Source organism: Lachnellula hyalina (genome assembly GCF_007821495.1).
Source record: "Lachnellula hyalina strain CBS 185.66 chromosome Unknown contig00047, whole genome shotgun sequence".
In the NCBI taxonomy this organism is placed as follows: domain Eukaryota; kingdom Fungi; phylum Ascomycota; class Leotiomycetes; order Helotiales; family Lachnaceae; genus Lachnellula; species Lachnellula hyalina.
In genome coordinates, this window is record NW_022157161.1 from 173,377 (window position 1) to 194,974 (window position 21,598).

Here is a 21,598-nt window from a genome sequence, read left to right on the forward strand (position 1 = left end):
AATAAAAGGTAGATGAGAATGAATGAAAGAAAGATGAGATGATGAAATCATAAAATGAAGCGAGTGCAGTGTCTGGATAATGCTTGTTTCCAGTCAATTATTTGGTGCCTTTTTTTTTAGGAGTGGAGTGGAATTATTAGCCTCACTTGAGGGAAAGCCTACATTGATTGTTATTGACTGACCATTGCTGGGATTCTGGTTCTCATGATGAAAATGCACTCTAATTGTTTTACTTCTTTATATTGTTTCGTAGATTACTCTGTACAAGGACACGAGGATCAATTCAACAATGTGTGCCCATGACCCAATGCTACCTTGAACGCCTTGCTTCCTTGATTTAAATCCAATCTACCAAGTACCCCTCACTCTTCATCATCGTCCTCTGCAACCGGCTCAACGATCAAATTGCCATTCCTGCCTACCTTGTCGCCAATAGTAGCAGCCAAATCCGCCTCATACACGACCCTAGGCAGCGTGCTCACAAGCCTGAATCGATACTCATGCTCGTAGTTCTCTGGCTTCTCAGGGACCTTTTCTGAACTCTCGCTATCCTGCAAGTATTCATAACACTCCACGAAATCGTACAAATCCACCATACTGTCCGAAGCCACGAACCGACGCATAATACGCGCAGCTTCCGGCATCTTGAGCGCGATCCTCACAAGGTCCTTTTCATCAACACTTGGCTCGGCTTTAATTTGCGAAGCTCGCCATCTTCGCCATTGCTCCTTTTTAGCGGCAAGATCCGCAGCGTCAAGTTCCTCTTGCAATTTAGCCTTCTCAGCAGCTGCAACCGCGGCCTCTGCTTCCCTTTTTAATCGAGCCTTTTCCCGGTCTTGTGCCAAACTTCTCTCGTATGCGGATTCTTGCTCTTGCCTCAAATTTCGCTCAGCATTTTGGAACACTTGTGCTTGGCGTGATGTCTCTAACGTCTCGCTGCGTGCCGCGTGCTTGGGTCGTAATCCCGCAAGGTAGGTTCTTGCGTCTGTGGGACCGGTTGAGCGTGCTACTACGGACATTGCTGTGCTGCTTACTTCGGGCGTCTGACATATCAGAGCCGTGAAGGGGAATTTATTGCACTTCAAAGCTGTAGATACCTGGTATGCTTCCGAATCACGCACATCGCCGACCCATAATGTGATCCTGTTTGCGGGGTCGCGGAGAAACTGTGTGACTTCTGCGTTCATGAGGACTTCGCTGCAGAAGCTGGAGATTTCGTCGTGTTCCGGGGAAAGGAGAATGACTATGAGGAAGCCGTAGTCTCGCTTTGCTTGGTCTAGACATGCTGCGTAGCCTTTGTTGGACCATGGAAGCTCATTCTCGCCGTATTCTTCGGTAAATTCACGCTGGACTCGTAGTTCGGCATCATCTGGATTGAGTGGTTTCCGGCCACTGGTGTCTACTCTCCTTCTTACTGTCCCGGAAGTTGTGTCGCGGCGGAATAAGCGTGGGAGGAAGGGGAATAGGTAGGCTAGAAAGTTGAGGGGTAGAGAGAAGAGTTTGTAGAGAAGTTGGAAGGGTTTGTATAGGATCGCGAGAATGAGGGAGGGTCGTGGGACGAGTTGCTCAGCCGACTGAGGAACGATTCGCGGAGCGGCGTCAGGTCTATTGGGAGAGTTGCGCCCGGATGGAGCTCGGAGGAGGCTTTGCTGTAGGTTCTCTTGTCTCCTGGCTTGTGGAGGAGGAATATTCTGTGCTGCTAGAGCTTCGGCAACTGGGTCTGGTCCTTCGCCGTCAAAGAATTTGGTAATAGCTATCTATAAGTACACTTGTCAGCATATATAGGTTTGCAATAATATAATGCCTTCGACGTACCTCGACATTCCATTGTGACCGTTGGAGTAGAGGTATCGCTGCCTGCACATCTTGATCTGTAACAGAGGTGTATGTTTGCAAGGCCAGTTGTTGCGACTCGGAGAGCTCGCTGATATTGGTCTCTGGTGTCGCCATCCTGCAAGATGTCTTGCTTGTCCCGAGACAATCTGTAGACCTATGCACCCATCGGAAACGACAGAAGGTAGTTGAGGAAGGTTTTCTTGTCGAAGTGAAGATGAGGAGGAAGTTGTTCTTACTTATTAGGCAGCGCAGCCCTACAATCTATTCTGCCGGCCGTGAACAATGATTAAATGTGGTCTACGCCTTTACCTAAAGAAGTGTAGGACCCAAGCTTCGATATCCAACCAATCGGTGAGCTCTGCGAGGATCATCCGGGTTTCTCACTAGTACTGGTGGGTGCAGTAATCGCGATCCGGGCAAAGGCTGAAGTGCGCGGTACGTACCAAGCAGTTGGTCCCCGCGTCTTTCGCACTTCACATCATCAGCAGGCCGGGGCGACGAGAAAGACATTGGTTCTGTCTATGTGTATACCGACCGAGACGTGAGGCAATGGACCCGTGATCCCGCAATTCTTTTCTCGAGATAGTGATAGAGTAGTTGGGATCCAAGATCCCGCTGTCTCTCGATGCGAGATCCTTACTGTGTAGCACCTTCAGAAATGTTCGCTCGAATCAGGTAGGTAGCCATCCGCAAAGCCTGGTACTGCTTTCCCTCTCTCACTCATCCACCCACTCGCGCCTTCCCAGCTTGCAATCCCTTCTACCCAAACTCTTGCTCTGACCTCTGCTAACTGCAATGCAGACTCCGTAACGTGTCATCGGGGTGTGGCAGATAGTTAAGAGTTACCGAAAACGAGACGCGATGGCAGCCGCAAGATTCAACTCCCCAGAGCTGCGGAAGCCAGCTAGCTCCCCAAGACCTAAGGGGCGAGGTGCGTCGCGCTTGCCATTATAATTCCGCCTGCAGAGAAAGACACGGGCTTACCAAAGTAACTAGAAAATGCAAAGGATACCCTGTGCCGAAATGTATTGATATACGGCCATTGCCGGTATGAGGATCAAGGCTGTGCCTTCAATCATGATCCCAATAAGAGTATATCTGGGCAAGCTGAATTGTAAGTTGGTTCTGTTTTATTTTCTGTTCTATTCTCTTCTATTCCTTCCTCCGATAGACTTCTGGCGAGGCTAGCGACAAGGCTGGACTCGAGTTGTGAATCACCTCATGCTCATGCCTTTACCACAACCTCACAACTCCAACAACAACATACTCCAGCCACTCGATACGATGCCTGGTAAAGACAAAAGGTCCGATACGAACGCATGCAGTAGCTCCAGTTCCAGCTCCCGCTTTCTGTCCCGGCTTTTGCCCTGTACCCCAAAGCCCCCCAAGTCGAGGCCTATTCAGCGAAGAGGTGCGATTTCTGGACCCTCAGGTGCAGCTGCACACCCAGATACACCAGGAAACAGGTCCCCCAGCCCTCCCCCCCCGTACGAGCTCATTGCCAGTAGCGATACTACAATACGAGAAGGTATATCCTCAGCGGTACCGGCCGGAGATGCCTAACGAAACCAGCCTGCCCTTTCAACACAAAATACCACAACAGGTCCTATTGGACATCCACGCGGCAGATCCAAATCTCCCAAGAGAAGCGGTGTTGACAATGGCAGCGATTTCATGGCATCAAGAGCATCCCAAGGAGAGAACCAAGTGGACAGGTCCCCCCAAAAGATTCGTCCCTCCCTACTGAAGATGCGCTTTCCCCCCACCGATGGACTTGAATACAGGGACGACTTCCTTGAGACTCGTGGCCGAAGATATTCCAGATCAGTTAGCTCGCGGAAGTCTCCAACAAAGCCAATATGAGGGAATGATTAAGAAAATTAGGCCACAAACTAACATTAATAGGCTCAAAAAGAGTCTCAACGTAGATTCGCCCTCCTTCACACCTTCAACTCTCGCAGTTCCGAGCAAGACATCGTCTATTTCTTCACAAGCTGCCAATGCAGCTCCATTTACACCTCGAAGTCTGGCCAGTGGTGCCACGACTCCTGCTCCGCAATCAGAACCTCAACCAACCTTTAATCCTGCCCAAATTCGCGAATTTACGCCGCAAAATTACGAATTGTCTGACACAGTAAATGTATATCTTATATCACCCCGCATAGGTTATTCTAACAATGTTTCAGGCCTTAGCCACCGATGGTGCTTCGGATGGACAGTCAGCTTATGATCCCTTCTCTATGACCGGAGTGAATCAGGCACTTTCGACAGCTACTCCTTATAACCCTTACGACGAAAGCAACAACATATCTAGCAATGGAGCTGGTTATTTTCAGACTCCGACCCCCTTTATCACAACCAACCAACCTGTAAGTGCCTTGGGCCACTAAATTTGACTCCTGCTAATCGTTCAGCTCCAATATCATTTGTATGCGCCAATTGGTCCACACAGAGAAGATATCTTGGCCTATCAACGACATGCACATGATTTCTTCATGCCAGAGACACTCCGTGAGGAGTTGCAAAAGAAGGCAGAAGCTACATTTCAAGTCATGCCTAGTATGTCCTTTCTCCCCCACATGAATGATTTTTTGACATTTTTAGACTCCCAACTTCCAACCGTCGACCCATATCATAGTCTAGTCGCTCTAGATACAAGCCATCGCAAGAGTGCTGCCGTATTTGGATACCCCAGCTGGATTTACAAAGCCACATCCATCAAGAACGGCCACATGTACTGCCTGCGCAGACTTGAGGGTAAGCAATGATTTCTATGACATAAAAGCCGATGCTAATGTTATTTAGGCTATCGATTGACTAACGAAAGAGCTATTCGTTCTGTCAAGGATTGGCGGAGAGTTAATTGCGGCGGCGTAGTTTCTGTCGTCGATGCATTTACTACACGTGCCTTCGGAGACAGCTCTCTGGTGTTTGTCACCAATTATCACCCCCTTTCCAAGACTTTGGTTGAACATCATTTTACAAGCACCAATCGTTTTGGCAACCGAATCTCTCAGGCAGTTCCAGAGCCTGTCCTTTGGAGTTACATTGTGCAGATTTCTTCTGCTATCAAATCGGTACACGCGGCTAATCTAGCAGTTCGCTGCATTGATCCGAGCAAGGTCATCCTTACCGAAAAAGGCCGCATCCGACTAAATGCGTGCTCTGTCCTGGACGTTGTGCAATTTGATGCTCAACGCCCACTGGCTGAATTACAGCAAGAGGACTTCATCCACTTCGGAAAGCTCATCCTATCAATCGCAACCAACAACTTGTCTGTCATGGCTTCTCATAATCTGATGGGTTTTGTAGACCAGTTATCCAGGACCTACACTGGGGAGTTGCGGGACACAATCATATGGCTTCTCACCCCAGCTCAAGCACCAGCAACCAAAAGTGTTGTAGAGCTACTGATCGGCATCTCTAACCACATCGTCGACGCCTTCGACAGCAGTCTTCACGCGAACGATACACTATATTCTGAGCTCGCCCGTGAAGTTGAGAACGGTCGTATTGTTAGGCTTCTCATGAAGCTCGGGAGCATTAACGAGCGTCCAGACTACGATGGCGAGCTCAACTGGAGCGAGAATGGCGAGCGTTACGTCCTGAAATTATTCAGAGACTATGTCTTCCACCAAGTCAATGCGGAAGGCAGACCCGTTGTCGATATGGGACATATCCTTGCATGTTTAAATAAACTCGATGCTGGGAGTCAGGAGAAAATCACATTGACGAGCAGAGATGAGCAGAGCGTGTTTGTCGTCTCGTACAACGAGGTGAAAAAACAGGTCAATTCTGCTTGGGCGGATCTGCAGAAACCGAGCCGCCGTTGAAGGATTGTTAGAATATTACACAACAGATATTGTAAGTAGCGGTGGAAATCGTTAGAGGAATGAGGTGTTAAGATGCAAGTTTACCTGCAGAGGATTCCTAATAGTAACGTAGAATCAATGAAAAACACTCAGAAATATTTGCTCTTTCTTGGTTGCACTGTGAAACTTGATTGTGTCTTTAACAAATTTCTCTAGATGATTCTGCCTTGCATGATATTCCACTGCCAATGAGAATCTTCTCATATCTCTCGCGATCCTGTAACTTTTCCCATCCCGCAGCGCCTTCGTATAGTCTGCCCTCCAAATCTCCTGACAGCACACGCCACGCAGATATTTATCCCATGCGCCCAGGCAAGGCACCCTTCCCCCGTATCCCTCCTCTCCCTATCCTAAATCATACTCATTCCTCGCCCTCTGCTTGCACGAAAGGATTCGCAATCTCCTCACTCCCATCACACGGACTAACCAGCACCAACAGCGTCCCTCTCGCAACAACTAGTCCCAGCGCCCTACTACTCGTGTTTCCTTCGTCGTCGCGCAGGACCTCGGAGACGTCGTCGAGGACTAGGTTCATTAGGGCGTCGTAGCCTTTGAGAGTTCCTGTGACTGGAGTGGAGGGCGAGGGTTAGCGAGAGGATGGAGGGGAGGGGATAGGGTGGTATGGGGGAGGGGTAACAAACCTTCTCGTCCACCTGTGAATTTCACAGTAATGGATTTATCCATGTACTTTCCTAGATCAAGGATGTTTTCTTTCTTAGGGCGTTCGCCGGGAGTGTGGGCGCCGCCTCTGCCGCCTTCGTGGCCTCCTGTTGGGCAAGCTTGTTAGTATGGAGGTGGAGAGTTTGAGTGTGGCATTGATATGAATAGATTGGAGGGGTTTGGCAATAAAGGCAATTGAAAGATGTGAACAAACCTCTACCACCCCGTCCCCCTCTATGTTCGCCCCTGCCTCCTCCACGGCCTCCGCGTTGTTGGCCTCGTTCGGACATCGTTTCGTTTCTTGTCCTGGAGCTCGAGCTTGGTGGATTGGTGGGGATGTGCAGGTTCCGCGATGAGGCTGAGAATGGTTGATAGTGGAGTATTTGGAGCTAGGCTGCAAAAGGATGGTGGGCGGAATGGAGAAGGAAGATGGTCACGGGAAGGAAGGAATGTTGATCATGTGCGGGTGGGAAACGGAAATAACCGAGAAGCGCCGCGGCGGAAGGAACGCGTCCGCCATCCTTCCTGCCTCCTCACTTCATCCCCAATCTCCTCGGAACGTGCGTGAGAACACAGGAGCCATCTTTTATCTCAAGGAATATTGAGTTCGTGAGGGCCAAGTCTGTTCCTGGATTTTGGCTGCAAACGCGCAAATATCAGCGAGCGGGGTCCACCACGTTCCCCTTCTCCGCCCGGAATCACAACTCCCACTCCCTCCCTCCAGTCTCCCCACTTAGCGTCTACAAGTTCTACGGTATGGAATCCCCAAATTTAACGCAAACGTCCAATAACGATGCCGGGCTGAAGAGAAAACGTACTCCTGATGATGTTGGACGCCCACGACCGAGTGTTGGCAATGTGACGCAGATTAACTACTTGGTGAAGTCGCGGGCTGAGAGGTTGCAATTGATAGATGGGGGTGCAGATACTTTTGGGGAGGTATTGGGGATGATTGATGATTATGAAGGTTAGTTGGTAGTTTTTTGTGTGCTTTCTAATTCATGTAAGCTGTATATGGTTGAAATAGACGGGTCAAAGTGGGGCTCAAGTGAGTTCGAAATGGAAAGATTCCTAACGATCCTTTGTTTCAAATTGCATTATAAGCTTTAACATATCCGTCAATCATCGCTCTGGAACTTGCCTGTTTTTTACACTAACATTGACAGGTGTTTTACAACGCCACGAAAGTCTGGCTGCCAATCTTGGTGCCAAACTCGTTGGTCCTCTTCTCCTCAAGTCGCTTGAGAAGTTGTTCGATGGTCCCATCAAGGCATTTGGCATGGAGCAATCACCTGCAACCTGGCTTGATATCGTCACCTTCGCTCGTACCAATCCAGGGGACTTCTTTCTTAGCGATTCTTCTGTCCCGGGCGTTAGAACTTGCCGCTTCTGGATCAAAGGAGCTCAAATCGAGATCTCAGAAGACGATTATAGATTGATTGTGTCAGGAGGTCCCGAACGCATGATTCCAACCCAGCCAATTCCTGAAGATGAATCCGCAGAGCTGGGCACTTTGAACATTTTAGAGACTCGCCTTGCTATGCTCATCAAAAAAGCCGATGCGGTTGCCAGCAAAGCAAGGCAGCTGAACTACCATCTCAAAGGTCGAAAAGCAGCAGTCATGAGTCGACAGCCGGCCGCAGCAGCCGCTGAGATATCCCCAGAGGCTCACACCTTCTCTCCCCAACCATTCGCAGCCATCAACACCACCAGAATATCAAACGTTCCCAGTAATGATGCAACAAATATACAACAGCAGCTTCTTGAGCAGTTTCTCACCGGTGATCGAGGTCGATCAATGCCACCACAATCTCGCGGCAAAGCCAGCCGTTCTTCAGATACAGCAAGCCAGCATATCTTCAACGGAACTCCAGACGCAGACACCCGACGTATGTCTCATATCCACTCTTCTTCGGACGATGGCATGGAAGGCCAATACCGAGTTTTAATGGCTGCCAAGATCGAGAAGCTGGCTCGTGGTGACCCCATCTACCCACCTTGCGATAGATGCCGACGGTTGAAATTTGATTGTACGAAACACCTTACTGCGTGCTCAGCTTGTACGAAAAAACATGCAAAGTGTTCTTGGAGGGACATCCAAGAAGGTGAACTGGAATATATGCCGCATATACCGATACCCGGTGGTGAACTTCGGCTTCTTGGAGAAAATGGATATGGGACATCTCCGTAAGTGACCCCTACTTCTTTAAGTTCTGCTAAATGCTCTAAGAGGTGCACTGCTAATCTCTCGATTACTTACAGAATTGATGAACATGCCAATCCGGGACAAAGACCATTCGAGGGAATTACGAGCGGAACTGTCTTTCATCAACCAGCTCCTGAAGCCCAAATGAGCCCACAGCAAATCGAGCAGCCAAATCCAGAACATCGACCAGATCAATTATCAAACGACCATGCAACTTTGACGCAAATCGCATCAGCGGCTGCTGCGGCAGGAGTCAGATAATTATTACACATTTGTTTGTACGATATCAATCATGAAGTGGTTGTGGTGTTAACCTTGCCTTGTCTCTGCAATACAATCAGATTAGCATATTGTGATATACATGGATTATGGCTATCGTTACAAAATGTTTGTTTTGGCTGAGAATACCCCACATACACGGGTCAGAAGCACCCAGGTGCCCTTTGTATCTTATTTACTGGTTTCGGACCTCCTTTATAGCGTGCTAGTTCTGACGTGTTTTCAATATCCAAAATGTGCTTTACCAGTTCAATAGCATACCATTGGTCACATTCACCTCTCCATGATTTTCGTACATCATTAGGACCATTCTTTCTACCCTTTAGTCCCATTTCACTTTCTCATATCTCAACACGCTTCCCTCTCTTGTTTTGCTTTTCTTTAGTTGACATGCGGCGCAATATTGTGTTATATAAAGACTGCGCTCCCATTAAGCGTAGGCTCATCAATTGAAGATCGTAGGAATTAGTAACGAAAATCTAAGAAGCTTAAGATCACTCCTGCGCCTGCTAGTATGGGAATTTTGATATGTTTTGATAGAGTGAGTCTGTATGATTTGGCTAAGAGATAACTCGGAGCTGGAAGAGAAAAGAATGCCAAGTAAGATTGTTATTGCCGTCAAGAATATACTTGCAGTCAATTTTTAAGCCATCCATTACCTTCATGTGACTTCACGGTACGCAATGAAGTCACTTCTCTTTTGAAATCATGTATCTACACCGCAGCCTTGCGGACGTAGTCCACAACCGCGAGAAATATACAGTCGAGGTCATCCTGGCTAATCACCATCGCACAGCCTTCTATTACCGGTATTCCATCATAAGTCCCCACCCCCCCCCTTCCGGCCACCTAGCTTAGCTCACCGCTACTACCTAACCTCCCACTTTATATCTTAATAACTTTCCAACGCTCTTATAGAATACTTTAAAAATCTAATATAATATTCTTTGCACTATAAAGCCTATATATACTGAAGCTGATATCATAGATGCGCTTCATGCGATTGCAAATGGTCAATCTATTCGGAAAGCTAGCTTAGATTGGGGCATCCCACGGACAACTCTCTAGGACCGATTTACGGGCCACGAATCACGTTAAATTGGAGCAGCACATTTATAAAGGCTTTCTATGGTTCAAGAGAAGCATTTAACAGATTGGGTTTTAACCCAGGAAAGCCTAGGACTTAGCCCTACGCATACATAAATTAGGGATTTTGCCCGGCGATTACTAGCTATATGGGGAGATACAAATGCATTAGGAAAGCGCTGGATATAGGCCTTTCTTAAACGCAATCCTATTCTTAAGACTAAGAAGCAACTACGGATCGATTCTACACGTGTAAATAGGGCTACAACTAGTATAATTCAGCCGTGGTTTCAAAAATTGGAGGTTCCGGAAATCAAGGCTATTAAGCCTGCAAATCGCTGGAATATGGACGAAGCAGGGATTATGGAAGGCCAGGGGATTAATGGATTGGTTATAGGGAGTGTAAATCGACGTTTTGTTCAGCGTAAACAGCTAGGATCTAAGGCCTGGACCTCTTTTATTGAGTGTATTAGTGCAGAGGGACTAGCGCTTCCTCCACTAGTCATGTTTAAGGGAAAGACAGTCCAACAGCAGTGGTTTCCTACTAGCCTTAAGCTATATAAGCATTAGCAGTTCACTGCAACTAAAAACGGCTAGACTTCAGATGCTACAGCCCTAGAATGGCTAGAAAAAGTCTTTATCCCCTCCACAGCACCACAGGACCCATAGGAGCTACAGTTACTTATATTAGACGGTCACGGGAGTCATAAAACCACTAATTTTATATGGCTTTGCTTCCAGCATAAGATACACCTCTTATTTCTGCCTCCACATATATCACATGTATTGCAACCACTAGATTTATTAATATTCTCCCCCCTAAAGAGCGCCTACTAAAAGGAGCTTAGTAACTTAAGCCTCCTTACGGATTCTACCCTAATTAGGAAGCATAACTTCTTACGGTGCTATGCTAGGGCACGGGAGATAAGCCTCACATCAAGGAATATTAGGGCGGGATGGCAGGCTACAGGTCTATAGCCCCCTAATATAGCTAAGCCTCTAATGAGCCGTTTATTGCTAGAAAATAGTAATAACAGTCCGCAAGAGGCTGCAAATGAGACTATTAGGGATGCAGAGGCACTTACAGGTCATGCATTATCCCTAGTTACCTGGGAAACCCCTAAGGCAGCTAAGGAAGTGAGGTTGCAGGTAGAGACGATTTCCCGATTAGGCAATAGCGATCTTCCAACCCAGCGGCTGCTTTTTAGGAAGGTTCTAAAAGGATTTGATGAAAGGGACTATGCACTAGCACAGGCAAGGCTTCAGGTTACTCAATTGGAAGCTAGACTAGAGCAGTTAGAGCCGCGGAAACGACGGAAAGTGAGGACTAGTCCAAATTCGAAGTTTGTGGATATTCAGGCTATAAAAGAGGCCTAAATTGGAGCAGGAGACCGGGAAATTGAAGAGGAAGACTCTGATTTATCTATAGAATCTGCTAGTACAGGCGATTTTATAGAAGTAGAGGAATAAAAAAGTTATAAGGTTGCAAAGTAGAAAGGTAGTAGCTAAGCGAGGTGGCCGGAAGGGGGGGGTGGGGACTTGTGCAATATGGCATATAAGGAGTGGGACGATTACCCGACTAGAACTAATAAACTGTCCCGTTTCTACAACCCCGTGGGTGGTTTTTTTCACTGCATGAGTTTCCTGTCAACAAATCATTTGCTGTCATTTGTTAATACCATTCATTCACTTCCTCAAGGTAGATTTATGCAACGGATCTGTGTTCCTCGTTCAAAGGACCACTACTGTTATTTGGAGCTGGAGGGGGAGAAAAGAAAGGAGTGTCCCATAAAGCTCAAGACAAGCTTGGAAGCAACGCCTGTACCGTTGTCTAGATTTTTCTGGTTGCTGTTCTGGGGTTAATATAGCGGTGCCTTATTTACTGAGTGGGACAGCTGGAGTAGATGGTGAAGGTGACTGAATATGGAAGAGAGAGATTTTTTCGCTCATGCAGATACAGAAACCGGTTTTGGTAGATCTCACCAGACGCTGCCTCCCGTGATACTACTTCATCTTTCATGCTCACATCGTGGAATGGAATTGGGATTTTTTTTGGTTGTATTTAAGCTTCTATTTTCCACGTTGTACAATACCAAAACACGGATGTAATCAGAAAGCAGTTAGATGCTTGCTGTTCCGAGACCTGGCCGGGCCTCCGCAGATCCAACCAAGCCTATAAGTTATTACCATCATTAAAACAGGTAGAGCTGTTTTGCTGGTACATGTTATTTACGTGTTCGGGCATCAACAGTCGGATTCGTGGTATTATCAAGGACTCGACTGCTATCAATCGCATCATATTCATTCATTTGTAAAGCCTTCTGGAAGTATAATAAGGACTTCCCCTCAAAGCACAAATGTGGATTGAAATGTCAAGCTGTTCAACTATTCGATGCCTGTGTCTTTTCGTAAATTGTCTCCACTTGACATCTCGAGTTACTCAGGCTGAGGCTCTGGTTTCCTCCTGTTTAAGGAGGGGAAAGCTTTTTATATTGCTTTCTTTCACGCTGTGAGAATCGACCAAAATTCTTACATTCTTAACTCAGCTTCTTGAGCCAAGACCTGGTATTTTTCTAGTAAGAAGACATCAACTCCGCTATTACGGATACAAAAATGTTCCGCTAATGTCTAAAGGCTTATCATAATCCTAAAAGAATCCCATCCAATATGCTTACAATGGAAGCCGATCTCAGTTCATATCCAATGCCGACAAAAGCCGATAGTTGTGACAGAGATTGAAAAGGTATTCTTCCAAGTTGGTTGTTAAGACTATACTTGTTTTCATATTCGAAGCTATTTGTTCGCTGACTTCAGACGAGACTTGAGAAGTTTTCCGGGGAACCGGCACCGACTGTGGTGTATCGAATCCGATTCGTACTCCCAGGAGCAAAAAAGAAAAATATGAGTGTGGTGATATTCCTGCCAAAAGAAGAAGAAAATTGATCTGTCCAAGACTTCGTGCTTTTGCATATAAAAGGAAGAGAAGAAGAGCTTGCTTTTGAACTCGCACCTAAGATAGACCTTTTGTGGAAGACTTGTGTTAGAAAACTAATTGTATTGATAGGGGTAGAGGTGATGGTCGCTGAGAAGAAAAGGAGCAGTTGAAGGAAGTTTTATTAACTTACTAACTTAAGAACTCCCGCTGGTGCACCTGAGCTAAGTGATGTGTCAGGATGTAGATATATAAACTCAGAGTGGAAGAATCCCTTCAGTAATGATTTCTCTGGTGCTCGTACTTCCGTTAAGCTGCCTACTCATTTGGAATTCAACAATCTCATATTATACTCTCTAACTAAATAAATGATACCATATATTTGTACGTAATATAGAACAATTATCTATCTCCTATACGTCAGATGATAATCCATTATCTCCGAAATTTCTGACATCATGGATCTGCCCCACTACCCCACCCCGCCCGCACCGGCCGGCACCCGCATCCTCTTCGATCCATTGCTCCCTTCCCTCATCTCGGATTTATATACAACTCATCCTCCGTCTAACGATCAATTCATTGTCCCTAAGGTACCCCTGTACTCCAATTCCATCCAACAATCAAAAGAAACAACGCAATGGCACCACATGTACACAGCGCAGCATGCTGCAGCATCCCGCCTATCGTCTCCAAAGGCTACCAAGCCAAAGGGGAATACAAGACCATCGGCGGTTTAAAAAATTGTACGATTCCGTCTCATCTCCTAACCTCAATTATATCATAATCTAACACCACTCTCCAGACGTCACTGGCCCCCCAACTGCAACTAAAGCCATCCTCTACATCTTCGACATCTTCGGCTACTTTGAGCAATCCCTCCAAGGCGCCGATATCCTCTCCACCTCGGATAAGGACAACAGCTATCAAGTATTCATTCCCGATCTCTTCGAGGGCAAACCCGCAGACATTTCTTGGTATCCACCCGAAACCCCCGAGCAGGGCGAGAAGCTCGGCAACTTCTTTCAGACAACCGGCGCGCCCGGTGCAGCCGCAGCCCGCATCCCTGCTCTCATCAAGGCCTACAAGGAGTTTAATCCTAACATTGAGGTCTGGGGAGTGGTGGGCTTTTGCTGGGGTGGAAAGATTGTTAGTTTGACAAGCGGGAAGGATACGCCGTTCAAAGCCGCGGTCGAATGTCATCCTGCTATGGTTGATCCAGCGGATGCGGAGGGGATTACTATTCCGCTTGCTTTGTTGGCAAGTAAGGATGAGCCGGCGGAGGATGTGAAGGCTTTTGAGGGAAAGTTGAAGGTGGATAAGTATGTAGAGACCTTTGGGGATCAGATACATGGTTTCATGGCTGCCAGGTCTGATTTGTCGGATGAGAGGGTCAAGGCTGAGTATGAGAGGGGGTATAAGACAGTATTGGAGTTCTTTTCCAAGCATTTGTAAGTTTAAATAGTTTTTATATTGAGGAAGTATTAGGGATGGAAGAAGGGAGAAGTTGTGCCTTGGCAATGGCTGATTACTTCGTGGAGGTAGAAGCAACAGCGGAACCGGTTCTAGACTTTAATGGCACCGAATAATTGATTCACTCGAATTTTACTCCGTACAAACTAGCATAGCAACAAAACACAGCAATTGTAACCTTTATATCCTATCCATACATATAACCAGATATCTGTTACAATTCCGTGATTTTGTCTCCCAACATACTTTCGTCCGCTCTGCTGCCCTCCCCTCACAAAACAGACACAACCTCCGGCTGATAATAAACCATCATCATGCCCTCCAACCCCAACGGCTTCAACTTAACCTTCAACTCTTGATGCGCTTTATCCTCCGTATCATAATACCACATATCCGCCTCACTCGCAAACTCGGATTTCGCAACTAGCGTGTATCCTTGATTCCGCTGATCATCCTTCGTGGGTCCGGCATGTAGGGAGAGGATGTAGGGTTTGCCGTCCTGTAAAAACAAAGACCGAATTAATATAATTTATTGATGTATATAGATATATGTATTTTTTTGAGATGGAGATGGGGGGAAGGAAAGAAGGTGGGAAGTGGGGGATTTAAGGGCAGGTGGGAAGAGATGGAGATAAATACTTTTACGGCGCTCTTTGCGAGGTCTTTGTAGATCTCAAGGGCTGCTTGTACGTTTGCCGGAGATGGGATTTTGAAGAGTGTTACGCGGATTGTTCGGTCTGACATCTTGCTTGCGTTTTGATATTGTGTAGGAAGGAAGGCGGGGTTATGATATGATGCGGGGTAGAATTTATATAGAATTTGTTTGGGAGAGGATTAGATATATGGTTCGTGGGATCGAGATAGAGGATAGAAGGTTTGGAAAGAGAAGGAGAAGGGGGATGTTTAAATTTGAAGGGGTTTCAGAGACTATTCAGTTACCTTGTAGTTAGTACTAGATGAAGCGCATTGGTGGGGTGTATGTAAGATCTTACGTGCTTTCCGTTGTGGATCTTGGGTGCAACTGTTCAGCACCGGCCGTCTTTGCAGAGCAGATCACAACGGTCATGCAGCAGGCTAAATTATACCGCTGTACGGATAGATTTCGGGGTATTTTAGGTAAGACCCGGTTGCTTTATTTTACCTACTTGCAACCTCCTTTCTAATCAAATCAAATTAGATTCTTTTGCTCACGACACTACCTACTCGGTAAGGGTCGTATCTCAAGATGAGGTAATAATTTAGAGTTTTTTTTTTTTTTAGAAAGATAATCTTGAACTGTAGTTTCAAATTTGAAGATATATAGATCATGAGTATTGTTCGTAATTGGAGATGCAAACGAGTAACTCCGACGAAGTTATATAGATGATCTAGCTTAGCACGGGCTGGCGCTTACTAGGCGGGTGTTTGAATCTTCCCAGAGGACGAGGTTACATGGCAGAAAATAGTAAACTATAGACCCAACTCGAGCTCCTACGGTTTCCCGACAGACACCTTCATTTCTAGATACACGAACTCTGTGCCATCATTGCCAAATTTGTCGACCAGTCTAGCAATGATATTGCACTCTTTACGAAGATTGCGGAGGGAAGCTCGAACCTCATATTTGAAGTTACCTTCCGAAATGGCTAGATTGTCATAGCACGTCTCCCATACTGTATCTATCCATCATTTTTTAGAAATATGGCGTTGCTTGTGAAGTCGCAACAATGGAGTTCCTTCGACTTCACGGAGTACCTGTCTCAATGGTCTTTGAATGGAGCTCATCCTCGCCCAACTCGGTTGGTTCTGAGTACATCATCATGGAGAAGGTCTCAGGGAAGAGTTGAGCTCAAAATAAATCTTCCGCCTTTGGCACACTCTCACCACCGTTTTTTGTTGGCCCCCTTTCCTTCTCTTCTCATGTTCCGGCTTTCAAACGTCCGAAAACAACTACGAGTCAACACTATTGTCCAATTTCTCACACTTACTCGCAACACGTCACCCTGATTAAACTCAATCATGTCGCGCACGTCGAAATACTTGGCGCTACAAGGGCAAGGCTCAAGCGATACTAGGTAGGTAAGCAGCATAGTACGGTACGGTAAATTACAAAGCCGAGAGAGTTCTCCAACGCATCGGATAAGAGCATAAGGCTCTTTCAAGTCCTAAGCCATTCAACAAGAAGTAAAATAAGGCTAAAACGACCCGGGAACCCATACAAAGCCCGATATTTTCTGGCACTGTTTTTCGGACTCAAAAGGGTCTTGAAGGGTAATATCGTGGGATAGGCATGAATTTAAGATAAGTTATTGTCAAGTTCACAAATAGTAGTTTATTATCCTTGCTAAAATGATAAGAATAAGGTCAACATTTTCGAGAAAGGGAATGTACATTAGGTGAAAATTTCAGTGGTTCATTATCATAGGCAAGGAAACTGGCAGGTAGTGCGTTAGGACTCGATGTAAGACAGTTTACGGACAATTGTACTGATGTGAACCGACCTGTCTTACCCCGTGTTCTTGTCCTTCCCCTCCTTCCCCTCCTTCCCCTCTTTGTACACCCGAAGCCGGTCTAGGCCTACACCTCCGCATGACTCTGAAAAGCAAATATGACAGTCAATCGAGAAGTGTGTCTGCCTAGGCTGAATTAAGGGCAAGTCCACTCTTCACATAAATCCCCATACACAACAGCGTACTCACGCCCCAAATAGCCGTCCTCGCAAAACTGTACGTATTCCTCGTGACCTTGACATACACCACAGTATACAAGACCCGCATTGCCAGATACGTCCCCACAAAGCCATTGAGCGTCTGACTATCCAGCCTAGCCATGTTCCCAGCTAAGATGGCGCCCACGAAGATGGGGAAGTTCTCGAATCCGTTCTTCATGGCCGCCTCGGCGCGCTCGTAGCGGCCGAATGCTTCGGCGGGCACGGATTGCTTCAGTTTGGCATCCCAGACGGACGAGCGCGGGTTCGTATTGTCCCAGTAGCCGTTGTTGGCTTTTGTCATTATGGCGATGGCGTAGTTGTGAGGGACGAGGCAGAGGATCCAGTAGGCTGGGACTGCGTAGAGCGAGAGGTTGGTGAGTGAAGATGTCATTGTCGCGGTTGGGTATTGACGAGGTGATACAATCTGGATGGTGAAGGCTATTGAACAAGGTCTTAGGTGTGCTCTTTGGACGAAAATGAGAGGCTGGACAGTTGTTTTTGGACAACGGGCTTGAATCTTTCCAGTCTCGTGGCCGAGGTAAAAAATTATAGAATTAGGAGAATGTTGGCTCTTGGGACAAAATCAGCGTTTATATACGCAGAGACACTTCCAAGGAGTTATGATTTCAAATGGAAATAAAAAGGGAAGGAGGATCGAAGAAACAATAAAGATGTATAGTTTATACAGTAGACGAGAACTGCACCCGAAAGGCGTGGACGTGCAGTGCAGTATAGGGGTAATCTTGCTCGGCCATTCCGCACTACCTACTAGGCTATAAGAAAGAGGTTCGTATTACCTTATTGCGCAGGTTTTAGGAGATAGATGCGTGTACGTGGTTGAAATAAGGCTGGGGCTACCTATCTAGTACTATATCTGCTTACTACGCAAGGTACTCCGTATAGTACCGAGGTAGAAACGTGGTCGAATAAGCTTAAACCCGTTTAGTACTATAACTAGTACTAGCTAGTTACATCCTCCGTAATGCCCCCTAGAAGGCCTCTGGCGTTAAACACCACTAAACTAGACTAGCCTCATCCAGAGTTCAGCAGCAGCGATGGGACGTTACCAGAGACCAGACTCCAGACCTCACTAAAGGTCCCCAATCATTTTCACTAGCTGCGCCCGTCGTATGAGACCTCAAAGAGAGATGGCGTGAATTTTATCATGATGAGATATCGATAGATAAACATAACGGTAAACGAATGACTGTAACTGCAAGTCCCTCAGGAAGGACACCGCTTATTTTCCTGGACGCCTTCATACCCAGCAGCGATAGCTAACGATAAGCAGGACTTTTACGTCAAGACCAGCCGAGTCTGTGAGGTCTGCCTATTGCCAGGGACTCAGGGAGCAAAGAATTAGGTGTCAATTCCTGCAAAAACCTCGAGCGAAATATGAGGGGCCAGGAAAAGTGACAGGAAGCCTTCAATAACGAATGTAGCTAGGCAGAACCTTGGAAATCGTCCAGATTGAGTGACGCTTTCAATGTTCAAAATGCGGGGAATACGACGCAGCTACATAATACCGAGGAGCACGAGTCACAATGATAAAGATGAGCCCTTCATTCAAGTTCAACAAAGCACGAAGGAACTTGGCGATTACATCCTCAGTTGGAGTTATATAGATATGTGTATGTGGCATTCTTTTTTGAACTTCAACTCTCGCTCTATGTTGGCGCAAGCTCACCAGCTCTCATGACTTGGTGCTACTTACTTTTACATGTAGACCCAGTGAGCTCTGCAACGATGAGCAAGAATGTTTTCAGTTATCTGACACACCAGAGGACGACTTCTCATCTCAACATTGCGAAATCCAGGAGCTCAAAATTAATATAGTTCTCATGTTTTCTGTGTTGGAGCTTACTGGAACGATATTTTGATTCAATGGCTCAGGGTGAAGCTCACTTCAATGCCAGCAGATCTGACTTTCATTACAAAATACAGCCAAAGAAGCCTCTTAACCATACATCCCATCTCGAAAAGAAGCCCCATCAAGAAGCCCTTCTCGTAGCATCCGAATTATCAAGACCTTCCTCAGCCTGCGCCGCATCAAGCTCCGCGCACAATCCATCCAACCACTGCCTCCATTCCCGCCACTCAACACAGTGGCCCTCATCGCTCGAGTCTTGGCCAGTCGCTACGCGGCAGCAATCACAACCACATTCCGGGCATGGGTTCTCGAGAGTCCGGCCGTGGCCGAGGAACATATCGATCATGTAGGTTTCAAGCTTGCTTTCGGTGGAAAGCATTTGGTTGGTAGTGGGTGTCCTGGAGGAGGCACCTAGGATTGTTGAGCCACGGGAAAAGATTTGCTTGAAGAACTTTGCCATTGTTGGATTTGAGGTAGGTGAGTTTCTGCGGTGATATGGATATATTTTGAGAATAAATGACCCATAGTTTTCGACTTGGGACGATTTTGTAAACTCGCATGCTCAGTCAGGAATTGCGGACGATATACTGGCTTCGTTGAAAATTTGCCCTTTGTTTTATTGTATCCCACTATGATGACGCGAGCATTACTGAGACGATGTTGCTTTCTTTATTCCCTCGTACCGTTCTCATCCCAACTTTTATTCTCTTTGTTTAGTGAGTACTCTCCTCCCCTTGAAAATCGATAATCGGTTCTTGGTCTTTGTTAGAAAGACATTATGTCATGTTCGATCGATGGTTCTTGTGCTGTTTAAAGACCGCATCTCAACATGAATAGACATTCAAAGCCGCATCCTACATATCTAGCCTCATCCTCATCATCTAGTGGCTGCAGTCTTGGCTCTTGATTGGTATTGATGCGTTCGACCTGGAGTAGTCTAGAAGCTTGTCGCTCAAAAGATTCGTGTCCAATATATTGCCTCCTAAATGCCGCAGCTACAAGCGTGACATGGTCACTCCCAAGAGAGGCTTCCGCTTGCAGACATGGCAAGGCTTGTCTAGTCATAAGCTCTGCTGTTATGGGATCCACAGGATGTCTTCGAGATTTTCTGAGTGGTCTCCAAGTCAAGATCTGATCTAGCCATGTTTCTAGAACTTCTTTGTATGTTGGAGTTCTTGTTTCGATTTGGTACCGTCTACGTGAGAAGGTATTTCTGATTCGGTGCGCATGCATCCTTGCTATAGAAAAGCATTTGTATTCCGGAACTTCCAGAGGATGGGATCGTCTACTCACGGTAATAAACCAATGCGCTGCATCGCATAAGACACTCTATTTCCCCATAATTGGGGACAACGCGGACAAGTTGGGGCTCCTCTTTACACACAGAGCGTATTATTATGTTCGCGGCGACCAGTTTGTATTTGCTAAGTTGTTGATCAATATACTCATGCTCTGCCGATTTCCTGTCATATTTAAATTTGATTGGTATTGGATTATATACTGTGAATTCTGCCTGTACATGTCACTATTCACACAAACTTTGCATGGGTACTTATGATTCCAGAGGAAAATTGAAAACCCCATTCTTAAATTCACTATATTCTCTAAAATGTCAGGCTATCAAGCATCCGCCGCTACATGGTCGACCATTGCCCCCCGCCCCCACTCCCTCTTTTTTTTTTTTTGACTTTGCATTTACTCAAATGTTAGCGTGAAGTTACTGTCGTCGTTCCTCAGAATCAGTGCTTCTATTGCTTCGAAGTTCGCGTCGTCTGACATGTCACATGCTAAAGCAGGCGATTTCGTCCATTGACCCGCGAGAGCGTTTGCTCAAGATGGACGATGAGTCGGTGGAATCTTCACTCTCTGGCTCGCTTCCGGAGGTGACCTCTTTCCATTTCCCTTTCCCTTTGCCCTCTGCTACTACTGACTCGGAAGTCTTCTCTAAGCTAGAGAGTTTCGCGACTTCCTTGTCATTGCTCTTTCCAGATATTTTGGTATTGTGGGATGGCGAAGAAGGCTCTGGCTCTTCCTGAATTGGTGGCCATGAAAGTGTATCAGGTGGTTTTGCGTTCCCGCTCGCAATTTCGGCCTCGATTCTTAGAATTTTGTCCCACATTACCTCTGCGTGACACCTTTCTCGTTCAGCTCGGGAAGTTCGTCTCCACAAGCTTTGAAATCTCATCTTGGCTAGAATTCGGACATTAATAACTAGCGTCGAGGTTGTTCAGTGTGCGGGGTGCTGCTGATATTCGTGGTTGAGATGGGATATTCTATAATATCTATAGTGGAGGTGGGTGGGGGGCCTGAAACAATTCAGATGGCGAATTTCAGGATTAACACTCGACCAGAGGAACACCCAAATCCGACTTTACCACTTTAAACAGCAACGTGATCTGGTCGATACTCGGAGGGCAACCAAAGCAATCTCTCGCCATTTTGAAGGACCCATTGCTCCTCAACGAGGATGGATTGCGGAGAACTTCTGCGGGAAGAAGCTTGACGACTAGGACCTATAGGTAACAATCCATTGTCAGTTAAAAGACTTGACCCATCGTCGGTGAAAGAAAGACTATAGGAGATAGCATTTAGTGTCTGTAGCAGCTTCCCTGACCCGGCGTCCCGCAGCTTAACCGTCTTGTCAGAAGATGCTGACGCTAGTATCTTGCCGTCCGGGGAGAAGGCCACGGCTCTA

The 21,598-nt window shown here is 46.5% G+C and overlaps 9 protein-coding genes across 9 annotated transcripts; 5 read left to right on the top strand and 4 right to left on the bottom strand.

The window, feature by feature from the left end:
* Nucleotides 1–362: 362 nt before the first annotated feature.
* On the bottom strand, nucleotides 363–1,950 carry ucp10 (UBX domain-containing protein; the record flags this gene model as incomplete). The annotated part of the gene is made up of 2 exons (XM_031148609.1): nucleotides 363–1,757; nucleotides 1,816–1,950. The coding sequence occupies 2 exons, from the start codon at nucleotides 1,948–1,950 to the stop codon at nucleotides 363–365; spliced, it is 1,530 nt and encodes a 509-aa protein (XP_031006320.1).
* Nucleotides 1,951–2,697: 747 nt separating this feature from the next.
* On the top strand, nucleotides 2,698–3,131 carry PAN3_0 (PAN2-PAN3 deadenylation complex subunit PAN3; the record flags this gene model as incomplete). Its single annotated transcript, XM_031148610.1, has 3 exons — nucleotides 2,698–2,767; nucleotides 2,833–2,950; nucleotides 3,008–3,131. 3 exons carry the CDS (start codon nucleotides 2,698–2,700, stop codon nucleotides 3,129–3,131), a joined length of 312 nt encoding a protein of 103 aa, XP_031006319.1.
* A 473-nt stretch (nucleotides 3,132–3,604) lies between these two features.
* Nucleotides 3,605–5,669, top strand: PAN3_1 (PAN2-PAN3 deadenylation complex subunit PAN3; the record flags this gene model as incomplete). The annotated part of the gene is made up of 5 exons (XM_031148611.1): nucleotides 3,605–3,970; nucleotides 4,023–4,205; nucleotides 4,251–4,395; nucleotides 4,441–4,593; nucleotides 4,642–5,669. 5 exons carry the CDS (start codon nucleotides 3,605–3,607, stop codon nucleotides 5,667–5,669), a joined length of 1,875 nt encoding a protein of 624 aa, XP_031006318.1.
* A 400-nt stretch (nucleotides 5,670–6,069) lies between these two features.
* On the bottom strand, nucleotides 6,070–6,658 carry lsm7 (U6 snRNA-associated Sm-like protein LSm7; the record flags this gene model as incomplete). The annotated part of the gene is made up of 3 exons (XM_031148612.1): nucleotides 6,070–6,275; nucleotides 6,350–6,475; nucleotides 6,583–6,658. The coding sequence occupies 3 exons, from the start codon at nucleotides 6,656–6,658 to the stop codon at nucleotides 6,070–6,072; spliced, it is 408 nt and encodes a 135-aa protein (XP_031006317.1).
* A 466-nt stretch (nucleotides 6,659–7,124) lies between these two features.
* On the top strand, nucleotides 7,125–8,835 carry LHYA1_G003644 (uncharacterized protein; the record flags this gene model as incomplete). Its single annotated transcript, XM_031148613.1, has 3 exons — nucleotides 7,125–7,335; nucleotides 7,535–8,555; nucleotides 8,631–8,835. The coding sequence occupies 3 exons, from the start codon at nucleotides 7,125–7,127 to the stop codon at nucleotides 8,833–8,835; spliced, it is 1,437 nt and encodes a 478-aa protein (XP_031006297.1).
* Nucleotides 8,836–10,895: 2,060 nt separating this feature from the next.
* On the top strand, nucleotides 10,896–11,316 carry LHYA1_G003645 (uncharacterized protein; the record flags this gene model as incomplete). Its single annotated transcript, XM_031148614.1, has 2 exons — nucleotides 10,896–10,909; nucleotides 10,977–11,316. 2 exons carry the CDS (start codon nucleotides 10,896–10,898, stop codon nucleotides 11,314–11,316), a joined length of 354 nt encoding a protein of 117 aa, XP_031006323.1.
* A 2,195-nt stretch (nucleotides 11,317–13,511) lies between these two features.
* LHYA1_G003646 (putative AIM2 family protein) lies at nucleotides 13,512–14,447 on the top strand (the record flags this gene model as incomplete). Its single annotated transcript, XM_031148615.1, has 3 exons — nucleotides 13,512–13,617; nucleotides 13,677–14,322; nucleotides 14,417–14,447. 3 exons carry the CDS (start codon nucleotides 13,512–13,514, stop codon nucleotides 14,445–14,447), a joined length of 783 nt encoding a protein of 260 aa, XP_031006322.1.
* Nucleotides 14,448–14,615: 168 nt separating this feature from the next.
* LHYA1_G003647 (uncharacterized protein) lies at nucleotides 14,616–15,088 on the bottom strand (the record flags this gene model as incomplete). Its single annotated transcript, XM_031148616.1, has 2 exons — nucleotides 14,616–14,843; nucleotides 14,984–15,088. 2 exons carry the CDS (start codon nucleotides 15,086–15,088, stop codon nucleotides 14,616–14,618), a joined length of 333 nt encoding a protein of 110 aa, XP_031006321.1.
* Nucleotides 15,089–16,959: 1,871 nt separating this feature from the next.
* On the bottom strand, nucleotides 16,960–17,424 carry LHYA1_G003648 (uncharacterized protein; the record flags this gene model as incomplete). Its single annotated transcript, XM_031148617.1, has 1 exon — nucleotides 16,960–17,424. One exon carries the CDS (start codon nucleotides 17,422–17,424, stop codon nucleotides 16,960–16,962), a length of 465 nt encoding a protein of 154 aa, XP_031006298.1.
* Nucleotides 17,425–21,598: the final 4,174 nt, after the last annotated feature.